This window comes from Struthio camelus, chromosome 4 (genome assembly GCF_040807025.1).
Source record: "Struthio camelus isolate bStrCam1 chromosome 4, bStrCam1.hap1, whole genome shotgun sequence".
Taxonomy (NCBI): Eukaryota; Metazoa; Chordata; class Aves; order Struthioniformes; family Struthionidae; genus Struthio; species Struthio camelus.
In genome coordinates, this window is record NC_090945.1 from 17,843,276 (window position 1) to 17,861,081 (window position 17,806).

At 38.8% G+C, this 17,806-nt stretch overlaps 1 protein-coding gene across 1 annotated transcript in view; it reads right to left on the reverse strand.

The window, feature by feature from the left end:
- FAT4 (FAT atypical cadherin 4) overlaps nucleotides 1-17,806 on the reverse strand; it is a 149,589-nt gene that overhangs the window by 35,184 nt on the left and 96,599 nt on the right. The window contains exons 7-8 of the mRNA XM_068941030.1: nucleotides 6,870-7,050; nucleotides 2,225-2,475 (exon numbers count right to left, since the gene is read on the reverse strand). Of these exons, the coding sequence (XP_068797131.1) occupies nucleotides 2,225-2,475; nucleotides 6,870-7,050 (432 nt within the window). The remainder of the gene's footprint in view (nucleotides 1-2,224; nucleotides 2,476-6,869; nucleotides 7,051-17,806) is intronic.

A 17,806-nucleotide genomic window follows, 5' to 3' on the forward strand; every position in this document is an offset into this window, starting at 1 on the left:
TGCCTGTACAGATAACAACAGCTGCATATGCATTTGCACTAGAAAATTGACCTAGAACTTTTTGAAATCTAGCATCCCATTTCTAGACCATTCCCATTATGAAAACCATAAACCAAATGAGATTGAATATTCTTTTTATTTTTTTAATTATTTTTATTTGTCCAGAATTTAACAACTGTTAAGGTTATAGAAGTGAACAGGCAGTACCCACCTTGCCTTGGAGCCCTTTTTCTTCCTATCCCCCAGATGCTGCTTCTTTTCCCCAATAAACTCCTGCTTCTGATCTTATGAGAGTATTCTGAGGATGATAACTAATGGGACCACACTTTTAAAAGCACGCTAGTCATCTGAGAAATATAGAAATACAAAACTATTGCACACTAGTGCAATATCACGCATATATTGTGTCTCAGACCTTTCAGATGTATGTTCCACACTGAGCTCCACCATACGGACACAGTGCGTGTTAGCATCTATATTTGCCTATTTGTACGGAGAATCTAGGGTGATCGTTTGCATTGGAGTTTGTAGATCTTACACATGGCACATCTTTCAAATTTGACACTGTCCAACCAATTTGCAGAGTGTTCTGCTGATGGTTTTACTGGTACTGAAACTTAGGAAACATCGCTTTTGTATATAAATCATGCTGTTTTCAACCTCTTAAGGTACATACAATCAGTTACAAGCAGGAATGACTTTGACAGTGTCCCCTTAAAACTATAATTCTTGTCACTATTTGTCATGTGCACTGATTTGCACTCCAGAGGAAGGAATATTTAAAAAAAGAACAGTATTCAAAACCTTGAGAGAAATAGGACAGGGAAAAATTAGAGTTTTGCTGTGGTTAAGCATCTTATATTATTATTATTATTATTAACAGTCCCCCTTTCTAATCTTGATTAAAAAATACAAGGAAATTAGGCCTTGTTTTCTTTCAAACTACACACTAGATATTCTGTAATTGGAATAAAATGAAGAGTTTTGAGGGTTTTTTTTTCTTTTTTGGAAAAGCTCTTTCAGACTCTGTATTGGAAAGCAACGTATTTTTTTAATTGATTCCATGCCTGCTAGGCATATAATTAACAACAGCCTTCTGAGCTAGTTTTAAAAAAAATTAGCATTTCCTTTAAATCATAGTAGGCACATGGATTATCAATTTAGGAAGCTGCAATTAAAAAATGCATATTTTTTTAGATTTGCACTTAGTTACAACCAGTGTAAATATGGCTTTGGCTTCTTCATGTATTTCTAATTGCAAAGGACTTCATATAGAAAGTGCCTGAAAAGATATTGCTAGAAGATGTCAGTAAAACTTATGCAGTCTTTCATATACACATTAAAAAAACACTCCCTAAAACCCATGTGAACAAAGACACTGTGCGCTACTCAGAATATGCAAAGATTGACCTGTGCAGTAATAAGATTTGAGATAACAGAGGTCCCAGTATTAACCCATTTTAAATCTTGGAAAGACCCCAGAACGGTAAACTCTTTCAGTGTACTATCTTCATCTGCATACCAATACACCTGTGCTCCAGTTCTTTTCCCCTTGCAATGCCCATTCTGTAAATAGAAAATAATAGTATTTTGGACTTTTCTGTTTCTAATTTCTGTATTTATCATGATTATTTAAACATAAACAGAATCAGAATTTGATTCCTGCACTGAGTGAAGTTGCTGTACTTTGGGTGCAGGCTCCACCAACGCAGCAGTGCTGCTTGCCTTTACTTCAGCTCAAAGACAGACAACATCATTAACCTTTAAAACAGATACAGCTTTTTTTTTTTTGCAAAGATGGTGACAAGATTCTCTTTAAGAATTGCTTGGGGTGACAAAAGAACATTTACAAACAGGAGGAGACACTGAAGGGGAAAAGAGGGAATTGCCTTCCTAACTCTGACCAAATAACTTAACTTGATTACTCGTTTCTCTTTCAGACTGAAAGTCTGATACTCGTTTATACTAAGTCTTTTTACATAATTGTAGCAGCATTATGGATTGGATGGAAGGAACAAACAAAAAAAACACTAAAAAAATTGCTGACAAGCAGGTCACGTACTGAGCCTTGCCATTATTCAATCCCATCCAACGCAAGGATAACAAAGCCTATAAAGCAGCTATAGAGGAACATATCAGAAACACTCCTTATGGAACGGCTTGGCATTCGGTAAGATGTCTGTGCAACCGGAAATATCCCAAGCACTGCCGCAGCTCCGGTTACCTGAAGCAGTAGGTGACGGGACGTGAGTGACATAGGGATGGTGCTGAAATTTGGGCGGGTTGTCATTTACATCGGCGACAGTGACGAGCACGCTAGCGGAACTGGAGAGCGCCCTGGGAAAGCCGCCGTCGCTCGCCACAACCACCAAAGTGTAGTTCTCCTTGGTCTCTCTGTCTAGTAAAGCACTGGTGATGATTTGTCCTGTCGATGGGTTGATCGTGAATTGCGAGTTGCCACCAATAAGCCTATAGCTGTTTGAAAGAAAAAACAAGGGTGGAAAAAAAATCAATAAGTATTTCAAAAGGCAGCCTATAATTAAGTTAATAACAATTTTTCAGATTGTTTAGACCACCATGCTGACGTATACCAATACACAGATTTTCTTCTGCTTGCCCATTTGCCTTCACTTTTTCCTCTTCCACATTTCCAGTTTGAAGCCTGTCACAAGTGATACTTCTGGGGATTTCCAAATGTAACTGCTTAACATAGATAGACTTCTAGTAAATGAGGAGCAGACTGAGCCTTAGTACACTTAGAGATACAGTTGGACATTCTCTCAAAATTGCAAGCGCCAGAGAAAGTCTCTAATACTGATTTAACTAGGATAACGCATTAGGTGTTACTCCACAAAGCTGACATACTCTTAACACGGATCTGTAGCATATACTTAGAAAAAAATAATACTTTCTGAAATAAGAGGACTGTTTTATAGAATAATCTGAGGATTTATAATTCATGTTATTTCCTGATACTGAGCTAGGTTTTGCTATTCAAGATGTCAATTTTAATTTGTAGTAAGTCAGATAGAATCACTAACCACAGAACTACGTTAACAGAGACTAATTGGGAGCAGAATTTGACCTTTGACTGTTGTGTATGTATGGGCACGCATCCACATGTTTGTGTGCGTGCATGAAACTAAGATTTGGTAAGAGCTCACTGTCTGCTTACTATAGCTCTGTGTACAGGCTACCTCTGGCTTATCAGCACAGTGCATTTGTCTTTTCTCTTCGAATTCGTACTCAGCTTATGTTAGTACAGAACGCATCCCAAAGACATTTTGAGCAGTGTGTGGTATTTTGGGGGTAATCAGTTAAAATTACATTTCTATTAATACAGATAATGGCCATTTTACAAAACAAAGGAGACAAAAACTGGCTAAAATGAAGAATTCTCATGTTCAGTATTATAACCCTGACAAAAAACAACACACAATTGTGATTCTCTCTTCTTCAGAAAATCCCAATACAGCATAGCAGCAGCTTTTTTGAAGTATATGATTCTATATATGATTCAAAAGAAAACGGTTATGAAAGATGAATAGTTATGTTAATATCGTCACCATTTTAAAATCCAAAGAGGTTATGACAGAAACACTAACGCAGGCCAGAAGCTTTACCTAGAGGATTGAAAGCCAGCCTGTGTAATCAACTGTGGCAACTTCTCATGTTCAGTCATTAATCTCTGCAGAATGCCACGAGCATGCTTTAATTGCTTAATTATGATTTAACATGATGGCCATATGCTATTACTCTCCAGCTAAAGAAATGTGCATCTAGGGCTGAAAGAACGTGCACAGAGCCTAAAGCACCACTTACATCTCCCTAAATATCAGTAGCACAGGCAAGTTTCATCTGTGATCTACAGTGCTTTAAAACTGCACAAGGTGCCCAATATGAGATAGCATTTCCCTTATGTGCTTCCACATATAAAGAGCAGCTCAAGCTTTAGCTTTGAAAAGATGCCACGAAAACATTTTGTAAAGAAAACAACAACAAACTACATTTGAAATCACAATGAGCCATAGGGTATTCTGAGTTATATCTGAGTACAATTTCATGTAAACCAACTAGACAACCTAAGTGTGCTTCCAGACAGATTCCCAGCATACTTTAAAAAAAAAAAAACCCTTTACCAAAAGAACAAAAAACCAATAAAATTTGTAAAGATAATGAGCACAAAAGGAATTACTTTGTGACTGAAGCACTTAAAATCTGGTCATTTCTACTAGTCTGTGCTGACCTGTATTATCTATACTACCTTTAACAGTGCCACTCAAGTGTGCATTACCATAAATAACCTCATCAGCCCCCTTTAATAACTGTTACAGGTTATCATCAGAATTAGGAGGAAAGGAACTGGCAGATATAGATAGGTAACCGTTTTACAGAAGATTGTTTACTTATTGCACAATTTAGTCCATTTTTGACTTTACATGAAAATCTTATTGTAAGATTTAACGTATCATCTTTGAAAACCAAAAACTGGATTTTGAAAGGGGCTCTGACAAAACTGAAAAGGAGTTTTGAGTGTTCAACACCTCTGAAAAGCAGAGTGTACGTATTCTGGCCCATCTAGCTTTTGCCAGTTTTGTAATACCCGTCATATTTTAAGATTTACGTTACTCTAAATGCTGAATCTGAACAAATTCCGTCCAAGAAAAATAAAGTGTGTTCCTCAGTCTAAAAAAGTGCAAAGCAAAGCCTCAAAACAATTTTTAAACGGCTACTTATAAAAGAGCCATTTTTATCAACTATTCTACTGTGATGTAGTGAGTGAATGATAAAGACTAATAGCAGAAACAGACATGCAATTCAACCACATTAAAGAAATCTGAGAGCACTCTTGATAATTTCTAATCATAACATGCAATCGTTGCAATCGTTCATGCTTTGGATGGAAATCTTTTTTCTGAAGAAGCTTTCCAGAAACGATTGTTAGGGTGAGAGTGAACAGAATTAAAAGCTCCATTGTTTCACTATTCAATAAATGGTAAGTTTGGACACTTTTCAAATCTTTAAAGATGCCTAAACAGAAAGTTCCTACTTCAGGCTTGTAGCTAGTCAGAAAGAAAAGATTACAGTATTTCACATACACTCGCTTGGCTATAACTATTTTATTTTATTTCACTACCTTTTTTTTTTTTTTTAATTATGATCATAGTGACATTCTTCTGCGCTTTGCAGAATAAACCGAGATGAAACGACAAAAGTAGATTAAGTTAAGCTACTTTTATACTCTTGTGCATGGTTGGGAAAAGAGATATAGGTGTTTGCATGCACAAAAGTCAAACGTTAAGCGATTACCTACTGGTCCTTGGGAATACCAAGGAGTGATTAATAACTAATACTAGCCTGCTTTGTATTCCATTAGCAATAAATCAGGGTAAGGGCTTGTCATTGCCACTTAGCATCTTCATTACTCTTGTCTCTGAAGCTGTCCAGAGTGCTCAGCACAGTGCCCACTTAAGAAATGCTGTTGCATCAGTTGAGCAGTGTAAATCATTTGCCAGATAAAGCAAAAATGCTGAATTTTAACTTTTTACTGTTTTTCTGAGTGGGATAAATCTCACTTTTTGCCTTGTATAATTTTCTCTCTGTAAATTGGGCTCTAAACTGAAGACATTAATTGACTGCAAATTTATCTGATGAACACAGTAACTTCAAATGAATGTTCTGACTTCATGAAAAAATGTGAATGCAACTCGAAGGCAAGTAACGGAATATATTCATCTACCACCTGTCTAACATTCAATGGTCTGCAGTGTCTCCCACAGTACAGAAAAGCACTATGTATTTGCACACTGGGAGATATTTTAGCTGCTCATCTTGTTTATTATAAATACACCCAAGTCTGCATAAGCAGTCATATCAACTACAGCTAGGTATGACGGATCAATATCAAAATAAGACACTGTAGCCTTTGCCAAATATGTGTATGGTATTACAAGAAAACCATTAGCCATCGGAATTTCAAAATTCTTCTGCAAAAATCAGAGCGGGCTCACTAAGTGATACTGGTTTCTAGATTTCACTGGCTTAACAGTTAAAAGTCAAAGATGACTGGGTTTGCAAAATACATTCTGTACATGTTTTTAGGTTTGTAACTGATAGGTTAGATATATTGAGCCCTGCCCCAAAATTGGCCTTTGTGTCAGGTACGTTAATGACGTCTGAAACCTAACTATACGTCATTTTCTCCCCCACCAAGCCTTTCCCTAAACCTCTTTTGACCTAATGCTTAAGAAGTTTGTCAGCCTCCAAGAACAATGGTTTCTAGCTCCTTCAGGAATACATTTTAAAAATCTGTATTATACATATTAACTATGTCTTTAATTACAAGGCCTCAGTTCTAAAAGCTATACTAAATATACGGCTTAAACCTTTTCAGGGTCTACCCTAGCTAATGAGAGGCAGTACTGCAGAGTATTCGCAGCCTGTATCATATGTCATTACGCAGAGGATGTACATACAAAGACTGCAAGTTAAAGTGCTTAATCCATGTATGACATTCTTTAGAATTTAAGGGGGTTTGGTTTTTTTTAATTTTTGTAAATTTCTGCTTACCTCTAAACTTACTGAGAAACATAAACAAAAATAATTGCATTTAACCTATTAAGAATTAAACTCAGGTGTGGGTCAAAATCTCATCTGCTTTTAACTTGGTAAAAAATTAAAAACAATACAATATTTGCCCTCAATACAATTCTAAAAGTTTATCAAAAAAGCTAGGTTTCCTTATATAATTTAGTTACACACACGCCATTGTCCTCTCACGTCATACTGGTGATAGACATCATGGGAAAAAAAAAATCTGCAGGCAAGGTATGAGGCAATATTACACAGAGCAACAGCAACTGACCTACCTAATAACAGCATTTGTAGAAGCATCCGCATCTGAGGAGTTCACTAGCAAAATATCTGTCCCTGTAGGGGCATCCTCCGGAATAGTGGCAGAATACACATTAAAGTCAAACGTGGGGACATTGTCGTTGACATCATCCACTGTGACAGCAATCGTTCCAGTGCCAGTGAGGGCAGGAGATCCTGGGGGAAAGTGGGATATAAAATGCTAGAGGTTACAAATACCACAGCGCTGATCCAAGGTCTGCCATTCCCAATTTAAAGCCTAATGTCTGAACATGTCACAGTTCACAGAGCACGAAAGCCAATTCAACATACAGGACAGGGTCAGACACTCGTTTCAAAGTAGGGCATCTCGACATAAACTACGAAAGTTGTGCAAAAAAAAAAAAAAAAAAGCTTTTTTTTTTTTCTTCAATCTAATTCCAGAAAGACTTTGTAACACAAGCTCAGTGGAAAAAGATGGTCATGGAATCGCACAGAAGCCTTCCTGCAACAATTAAGACCAATTTGAACGTGCGGTTGATTTTCCTATTTCTCTAAGAGAAGGTCTTCCAAAGGTGGCAGGCTGACAGCCTCCAAGACTCAAGCCCTCAATTTATTTATCCGCAAAACAAATAAAGTGGGAAGAGCGGCAAAGCCCAGCTTCCCGCACTACACACCCCTGACCTGGGGAGACCTCTGAACGGGCGAGATGGTTGTGCAATCTTCAGACTCATTCAAACTTGATTTCTTTGCAGAAGAAACAGTCCATAGCAGCGACTAATGCTGAAGCAGTCTGCTCACTCTGGTGGGGTGTTAGCTTACAGGAAACTGGACTGAGCTAATTTAACCCACGGCTTTCACTCGTCTTGTTATTCTAATTAATACTTAACTTTGATGAGTATGAACAAGTGAGAAAGAGTATGGGTATTCGTGCGCGCTCTTTCAGTATTTACTCTCTTAAGCTCCTTTCCCCTCCCCCCCAAAAGACACTGGACATTTTAACAAGTTCATGCTAGTTTTCCCAGTTTCTTACACTTATTTTGAGCCAAGAACTAGCTAACCAAATTGTTCAGCTGAGGGCCCCCGAAAAAATGGGATCGTTCCTTTCTTTGAATACATAGCCAAAAATAAAGAGAGTGACAGTAGCGCATGAAACACAGCAGTTATGGTGCTTTTACTCAGAAGACAGATGACGACCATGCCTGGTGTACCCTAAGGCTGAATCCCTTTCCCCTTCTGTCTTGAAGAGCTACAATAATTCATCATCTGCTGGACCAGCGAAAGACAGACTCTAATGAAAAGCTTTGGGTCAGCACCCAAAGGGAGACTGGTACGAGTCCTTGCAAGAAAGGCACTTATGTTCCAGCAAGGTGTCATTTGATAAAATACAGGCAGCCCCGTGCGACCGCACTAATCCTTCCACCGAGCAGCAGATCGGCTCGCTGCTATATAAGTTTATTTCTGGGCTTGACCCCTCTGAGGCTGAGGATGTGGCAGGCTCTGAACTCAGCTCTCATGCGGTCCTGGCGAGTGCACCAGGCGCTGAGCTACTGTATAAAAGAGAAATTAACGACACATTTTTCCAAATTTTAACCCTTGCAGGCTGGGGAAAGATCACACCACGTCACAGGAAGAATCTTCTGCACGGGAAGAATGTTTTTCGCCCTAAAACGCTTCAGAGTAACTTGGCATAACGCACAAGCGGACGGAATGAAAAGAGATTCAAATGGAAACGCGCTATAAATTTTGCAAGGTTCGCTTTGAAGCCTGCTGATTAGACAGGCCGGATCACAACGCTAAGGAAAGAAGTTGCAAGCCAAGGAGTATACATTTCACACTGCTGCTGTACACAATGAAGCTCTTTCTCTGCTCTATTCTGAGGTAATTCTTTTTGCCAATTAATATACTTTCAGCCAGGAAGGTTACATTAAGGCAATAAGTCTGACTTTTTATCTTTTTTTAGCCTTTTTTTTTTTTCCCCAATTTTGTCATTTAGCCAAACACTTATAGATAGAAAAGACTGCAAAAGTGTTCCTGATTGCTGAAATATTGCCCATGGAGTGTTTATTATTACTGCATTAAATGAACAGGGTCCTCAGCAGTATTCACTGTATGTGTCATCACGCTCCGGCCTTCCAAACACATTTAATCGACATTCATCTCACAGCTAACGAAATGAAAAGCTGAAAATTGTTAAGTTTCACAGGTGATTAAACAATTTATACATAATTCAGCAATTAATCTAGGATAAGTCATAATCAAAGATCAGTAATGTGATTCAGCCTGGAAAAGAAAGTTTAACTCCTGGTTAAAACTTGAAATGCACTGATTTAAATGTATTTGCTAAAACAAAGAGCCAACACTGGAAAATTGAGGCGGTCAGTTTATTCACAACATGAAATGCTATGCTAGCTTCTCCGAAACGCTCCTTTAAACGCAACTCAACACTGACCTGATGGGACTAACTCAAGTGCACGTCTACGCGGTACTCTGCGAGCTCGCTTTGTCCAAGCGCTAAGCCACTGGAAGCCACGAGACGTAGGGTATATTAGTTTGGGCGCTGTGCCACGCTAACTACATTCACAAGACTTCCGATCAGCGAGAAGAATGGGAAGAGTTCGCTCATGTCTGCTGGCAAAATACCACATGGACATACACTAACAGCAAAACGCTGTAATGGATTTTTTTTTTCTTCCCCTCCCTGCATGGCTGTTAAATCTTTGGTCCTATAACAGAAATGGTCCAAATGGATGCCAGATACAATAGTCGCTTATATGCAATGGCTATTTTCCCACTCAGAACTACAGCTTTTGCTTCAGCTGTTTGAGTCGGATCAGCCCTGATCCCCTTCCACGTGCGTGGAATCCGCAGTTGTGCGGCACCAGACAAATGCTCTGAGGGTCAAATATTGATCCGGCCGAGAGCAAAGGACATTTAGCTAGTGACAACAATCAGGACTGGTATTTCACACTTGATCGTAGTTTAAGTCTAGATATATCCAATTATCTTTCAAGTTTCCACCCTGCCACTTTCCCCTCTTGTTGTTCTGTTGTTTCACATGAACCTTTAACACTTCCTAGCAGTGCAATGCAGGGGAAGACTAAGGGCAGATTTTATTTCAGCCCTGTATGCTTTCTGCTCATTTATGGCCTGACTCTGCAAATGTTACGTGCACACATATTCCTTACTCATACAACACGCTTGCCAAAATAAGAGTACTTGCATGAGTCCGAAATTGGTCCTGCCTAAGGCCTTGATGGCATAACTGTGGTACCCCGTGCAAGACGAAAGCCTTCACCTGTGCAGGTGGTATGGGGCATATTAGCTCCCTGTATATTCTGTGCCGTTGTTCTCTGATTTTACTGCCCCACTGGCTATGTCTACAGAGCAGTACGGACACATTTATGTTCCCTCTAGAGAAGTGTATATACTAGCCAAGATTGAGCACTATACTATCAAAACGACCTAGGGTAATGTGAGCAGTTCATATCTGAGTCAGTGCTAGCTTGTGGCTGCTTTGTGCTTGCAGAAATATTCACAAACGCCAATATTAATTCAGGAGTTTGTAACGTTCTAAGTCACTATTCTTCTGTTCAAAATCAAATCATTCTTGTTTTGCTTAGATGGAAAAACTCACGCATCTACATTGGTTTCCCTCCTACATAGCTATCCAAATATATATTTTTTTCCTCTGAGTAAAACATCACATCCACAAATTTACTCCTTTATTCTATTACACTGACAGATAAAGCTACAGTTTCACAGTGAGCCCCTCAAAGCTTTTATTCGCTTGAAATTAAATGACTAGCTCACATTTCTGCAGTTACTGAGAAATATAAGAAGAGGAAGTTACAAATGAAGTAATTTTCTATGGAAAAGAAATAGCTTGAGGCCAAATTCTATCGTCCTCAGTGAACTTTCAGTGAAAGTTCTGCTTGCATAAGGACCGCAGAATTTGGCCCCTGATAATAAGTAGGTTTCATAAAATGTAGATGTCATATTTGTGGTAAGAAATCTAGTTTCCATGGTCAGGCTGTGTTCCCAGATTTCTTAGTTTTGCTTCGATAGCAAATCTTCCTCAAGTCAGTTTTCTTATTATGCAAGTGCATCAATCTTTTTTTTTTTTTTTTTTAACTGCACTTAACATTTTGCATAAATAAGACTAGCAAACTTTCTGTAAATTCTGCCATAACAACAGAATACTCAAGACACCTCCTACCTGTTTTAATAAACCAGCTATGTACAGAATCTAGAGCAGACTGCTGTACATAGCCACCCAAGAATCTGCATACTCCACAGGGCTGCTTCCACAAAGAAACATACACTTTTCCTCTAGTGAACTTGCACAACAATTTCAAGCAATTTTTTGTAATATTCCGAATTATTTTTCGGCATAATGACTATTTCTATGTCAGACACCTCTTATCCGCAGCATTTCTCTAGTGCTGTACTACTAACGTTTTCAAATCCCAAAATACCATGTCTACAGAGACTGGGAATATCCAGGTTGAAAAACACTATTCTAGAAAGTGGGAGGAATGAAACCATCATTAATAAGTCATTAATAATCTGAAAACATAAAGTTAACTCAGTTAAATAAAAGGAAAACTTCAGACTGACTGTTCAGTGAACGTCAAATTTTTAAAACTTAAAAGATCATATTAATATATTATTTACTATTTTGAACTGCAGATATCTGTCTACTGTGCTCTGTCTTTGTGAACTGAACAGTTTATTTTCTAGGTGACAGCTGTACATATACATTAAGCAGAGAGCCTCACAAACATCCACACGTCACTGCTGAAATAGAGATTAACCTGGGATAGTGTCAAAATAGTAATGCTGAGTTCAGGAAGAAAACTGCTTCCCACGGATGTGCCTCCAAAAATTTAAGCTTTTTGCTTACATGTGCAAGTAAACATGTGTCTGGGGATGAAGAGAACTCGCAGACCTTGCTCTGGAGAACAAGCCACAAGACAAGGTTACAGCAGCCGGCGGGGGTTTTGCCCAGCGTCGTGCTGTGACTCCCCTCTCCGCATGGGAAGTTTAGGAGCTGTCATGAAAAAACAGCATTAAGGAATGTGGACACGACAGGAAGCCTTTCCCCTCAAACAGCCCGCTTCTGCCTCTTTCTGCAAGGCAGAGAGATCTGCAACCCGGCTTTCTGCCCCTTTCACCATTGCTCATTTACAGCCGATTTCCACATAATCACCAAATTGGGAATTTGTCCCCTTAGAAGTCAGGGCTAGTCCTACTAACCTCTTTGTTTCCTCCCTTCCAGCAGAAGGAGGAAGAACGAACGTTGACCACTTCCACCGACGCAATGAGAAGAAAAGAAACTAAACAGCATCATGGGAAAAATATGATTTCATCTGACAGAGTTTCTACGTCGCAAATCCAGGATAACCTGCTACTGTGTGTTTCTTGGTTACTCATCACAATTTGCTCATTCCTCTAATTTGCGCTACTGCCTATGTGTCACGAATTCACAGGAAACAAATGCACCTACAGTCTGCTTCGCCTTCACCTTGGCCCGCTCTTCTCCACGTATGCGCCCTGGAAAGAAGCAAAAGAAGCAACTGCCGTAGGCGCAGCTCCTGACACACTATGATTTTGGGGAAACACCACCTGCTGTCTTCATCCGGTTTCATTCCGGAAAACAGGGCAGAGTAAGCTTTCCTTCCTACAATCCTCAAATATATGACACGGCCTGCTCTAACATATGGTCAGCTCTCAGCACATAGCTGCATTTCAGCATAAGCGGGGGAATGATTAAAGTATTCAGCGAACTGGAGTGCTAAAAGAAAACAATTGAAGGAAACTCACACAGCGGTTTCAATGCTACAAGAAAATTCAGGAAAAGATGTTAATGGAAATCATCTCAGCTGTGCAGTACTGTATGGCTTACAGAAAAAAAAGAAATGAGAGTCTGTGTTCAGCATGATATCCACATATCTGAAGTATTAACAGATTCTGGGTCTTATCTGTGCCATGTTTAATAATGCAAATAAAGAAACTATTATTCTTTTCAGAAACCAAGAATTCAAAGTTTTTGCAAGTACTAAAATATCAGAATTAAGTGCTAGAAAACTAATAATAAGCTTTTAAATAAAAAGTACAGATACCTGTTTCACTAAAATGAAAAAAAAAGGAATAATTTTAAATAAAATGAATCTAAATGACTAATCAAAAGCCATACTGTAGGCAGTTTACCATTTTTTTGTGGTAAATTAAACACATCGTTATCCTGAAAATTGGAAAGCGATTTAACAGAAATGGAATTTTTGCTTCGCTGGAACGTGTTGCTTTGCAACAAAGCGGATTTCATTTCTGCACTCAAACACTCGGTGAATGAGTCCCAGGGCTGGAAGTTGTATGTGCTATTAGACAGCATTAACTTTTTCACTGAAGTAAACAAGGCCTTTCTCACAACGGAGCAGCCAATCCTTCTCCATGCATTTAAATGCAGATAGGGTGTGCTGGGCCTCACACAACTGGTGAGTTTTAAAATAAATATGGAGTTTGAGTAAGTTAAAACGGAACTAGCTTGCATTACACATTTGATTTTTAGTGCCCACGAAGCTAGACCTGAAATACGGAAGGGTTTAAATTAACTTACTTTCCAGGGAGCTAAAAGAAAGCGCACATGCACAAAAGGAGAAAAATAAGCAGTTCTTGTTTCAAGATTGCACCACAAGTAATTTATCCTGGTTGGATATGTTGATCGTTTTTTGTTTTGTTTTCCTTTAGCTCAATTTTTTGCTATGTGCTGTCATATCAAATCTTAAAAAACTGGCAAACTTAGCATATTTTGAGATAAAAGCAGATGAAATGAGTAGTTCATAAACAAATGTAATACAAAGCTTAGCAGCCAGCCCTGATCTCCTTCAGTTCAATAGGTGTCAGGTGAATAAAATCATGCAGGAACCAACAGTTTAGAAATCTCTGAGCAAGTGTCAAATCTGAGCTCTTCACGTAGCTGGCTAGGTACGGGAGTAGTTGTGACACCTAGGAGCTCCCAAACATGATTTTACACAACTTGTATTGCAGAAAACAAGTCAACTGTTGGTAAAAACCTGCACACGTGCAAGGACGAATTGATGGTCAAATGCAAAAACCCTTCATGAAACAGAGTCAAACCTCATTCAAGCAGCGACAGCTCCAGCTGCAAGCAGACTTGCTCGTGCACAACACGCGTACTCGCACGCGTTGTGAGAACGTCCTCAATTTCTCGGCAAAAGAACCCCCTGCCCAAATACTGATGCAAGATGGGATCTCTAATTTTTTTATCCAAACGATTTTTAAAATTTGATTCTTCCCTGCTTGAATGAATGCTCTCTATGAATTCCTCAAGCTTTGCAGCTTCACAACAGGAGCAAGATTAAGATTAAGTTTTATACTTAATGTGTTACGGAAAGGCTGAAACTTGCACAAACACAAATAGTTTTAAGTTCTTTGGTGTACGCACGTGTTCCTCCTTCCTTTCTGTTCACATGCTGTTTATCAAAAGAAGAAAAAAGTTGTTCCACTATTACAGAACTGGACCCACCAGAATACAGACACAGCCTGAGAATAAAATACCTACAATAAAGCACAAGTATACTATATATTTACCACAACAACTTCAAGCTATTTCAAGTAACACTCACACACACACACACACCCACAGCTAAATTGACCACTTATTCATCTGAGGAATAGCAGATAGTATATTCCTCCAGTAGGGCAGTTTTTCCCATTGCTGTTTTCCTTCAGCAAATTTTAAACCTCCTGAAGGTGAGGCTGAAGGAGGCCTGGTACACTGTGTACAGCACAAGCTGAATCCGGGGTTTCTGCCACGAGCAGATGCGAGGTAGCGACCTGTGGCTGTCAAATGCTGTTCCCCTCCGATGAACAGCACAAGCTTTAATCTCGTGGGCCACGTAACCCTTGACACACACGTATAATCTAACAACGCCTAAGGCACAGGCCATTGGAGATGGTCCTAGAAAAGAGACGTGCAGGCATCGCGCAGACACAACTTTCTCTGCCAGAACTGCATTTAGGTCCAGAGCAAGAAGTTGCCTTTTTCTGCATACGTTTCAAAAAAGAATCCCGGAAGCCAACTTTTCACATTTGAATATAATGCCCAAACAAACACTGGCAAATGACTGGACGTAAGCACGCTTCTACAGGTGTCCATATTGCCTGCAGTTCTCAGAGGACACAACGGGGAAGTGTGTTTGTGGGCATGACCGTACACACTGCAAAAGCCTCCTTAGACTGTAGTAAGATTTAAAGCAAACAGAATAGCAACTTAAAAGAAAGGCGTAGACGTTAAAAAAATATTTTCTTAAAACCACAGATTACTTATCCTTGTTATAAGTTATTGCTGTAAACAGAAAAAATAGGAAAGTTGGTTCCTGCAGGGTCTGCTGACTGAGTCAATTTTTGAGTGCTTATGACTCCTGAATATCCCACAGCGAAATTCCTGTAACGCATGATTTTGAATTATGCTTTAAAAACACCCTCTACAAACAGTGAAGATCAACCATCAGGATAAGTGTTCAGGCCATATGTGCATGTTTTACTGGTTTTATCCTTATAATTAAGACCCTCTGAAATTGTAGCTTTGTTGTTGAAGAATCAGCTAACAGACTTCCAATTTATTAGGTGTAACATTCTATTTAAACAACAGTTTAAGATCATCATCACTGGAAAATTTTAGGTTTTCTCACAGGCTGAGAAACTTTCCTTGCATGGCATAATGACTACTCTTTATTCTTTCTCAAGAACAAATTACCTGCAGTCAGCAAACTCATCAACACATTCGCGGTACATTTTCATATAAAGGTGACATAAGCAGGAGGACAGTAATCTTTTTAAGACTTCCAAACTTAGCAGAGCTATATGGATGATCAAATAGATAAGAGAAAGACTGTGACAGCCTGAGAATTTACAGATAGCTCTTTCTTCCTTGAATTTTTGATAATCTACTAAATTCTACAATATTAAACATTATATTCCGGCCTGTTTTCTGGTTTCCAAAAGTCTACGAGAAAAAAATTTCAAAGAGATACAACTGCTTTACTTTCCTAAAACTGGCAACAACATGTTAAGAAATAGTAACAGTAAAGCAAATAAAAGCCAGGACAACACTGAAGACAGCTTACAGTTAAAGATCTGACAGTCAGGCCTTCATTCTTTTGAATCAATATTGTACAGCATTTTACCCTACCATGGCAAAACTCAATGAAAACTAAAGTGCCCCAGAATATTTTGCAAGTTCACTTCCCACTTTTTAAATTTTTAAATCTTTAATCAGATAAATTTGTAATCCAGCATTACAAATATGCACATTTGGACCCGAGCAACATTTTCATATGGATAGTCCGCAGGTGTTTATATTGTGAAACATAAACGCACTTGACATCCCCCTCTCCCATCTCAGTTCTGCTATATCTGGCTCTCTTCCAGCACCCCAGTTTCTGAACCTCCTTGCTTCCGATTCTGTCAGTGCAAACTATCTCAAGATCTGTTTCCAAAGCACACCACTTTCTAAAAGGTACCGATTAGTGATTGGTGGATTACATACACAACAACAGTATATTGGAAGATCTTAAATTACTTAAAATAATTTCTCTTCCCTTTCTCTTGTTGAATGCACTGAAATTCTCAAACACAGGAAGTTCCTTCTGAACATGAGGAAATGGAGAACAGGTCACTCAAGAAGCTGCACCTAGAAGCTGTTCATCCCATCGGAAATCAGACTGTCAAATACCTGCTGGAGTCTCCACAATCACAGCAGAGAAGAGAACGGGAATTACACCAGGAGAAATATCTGAATGGAAAGATGTGCACTCCAATTGAGCTCTTTTCTAGAAGTTGCAAAAGTATACCTGAACTAAAGAGAATAGAAGCTTTAATTGGGATTTCTAACTTTGATAGCCTTGTCCAAATAAAATCCGCAATGCATTTAAGTTTGTCTCAAAGCACGAGTTCTGTCCATGATTTTAACACAAGCCAAAAAACCTAACTCTCAGTGTTTTTACAGATATTTCAGCTTGTGCTGGCCAGCCTGAGCCCTTTGCCAATCTGAATATACATCTCTCCTGCCCCTCACCCCCGAGAATACATACGCTTGGATTTAGCCCAGAGGCTATCACTGAACTATTTTGAAAACAGTGATCTAATAACTAAGGTTTAACTCCAAATAGAAGACTAAATCCCTCAAATGTTATTGTGGAGCTGGATTATGCATCTCGTAGGGCAGTCCTCTGAAGGGATGGGCTAAAGCTTCATCTCCTTTGGGGAGTAAATGTGTCACATCACATAGACATGGATACGCTCTATTCCTTGACAATTACTCTCTAGGGGACATCAAACTGACTTTGCGGTAATCCCACTTCCTAAATGTCTTTTTGAGCTGTTCTGCAGAAAAATTAAAAACTGCTAACAGTTTCTAGGCTCTGCAAAGGGGTAAGAGCCTCCTATTAGCCTCTCTCAGCTACAAAAAGTCACTCTCAAATCGCTCCTCTCCTGATTTTAGATGACGGTAAGGCAAAATTAACCCTGTGAGCTCAGTGTTTAGTCTGTCATCATTTAATTTCGCCCATCGTATGATTTAGAAATAGAAAAATAATGCAAAACTACTAAAACAGTAGTTTTGGTACCAGTGGAAAAAATAGTAAAATAGTAAAACTAGGCATTAGGAGATAGTATTCAGGAAGAGCTTCCATAATGGTGCGGAAATTACCTGGCCTGGGACTGAAATCCACATTCATTTTGAAATAGCTGTGGCAAAAAGCAGAACATAGAGAAGAACAATGATTATGTCAACTGACAAGCATCTGAGGTAAGTATATGTCAGCTTCATTTATTGTATAAGGGATACATATATTTAGATATGATACAGATAACATGGAACATAGGACATTTCTAACTGCAATTTGTGATTTGTTTGTTTGTTTTGACA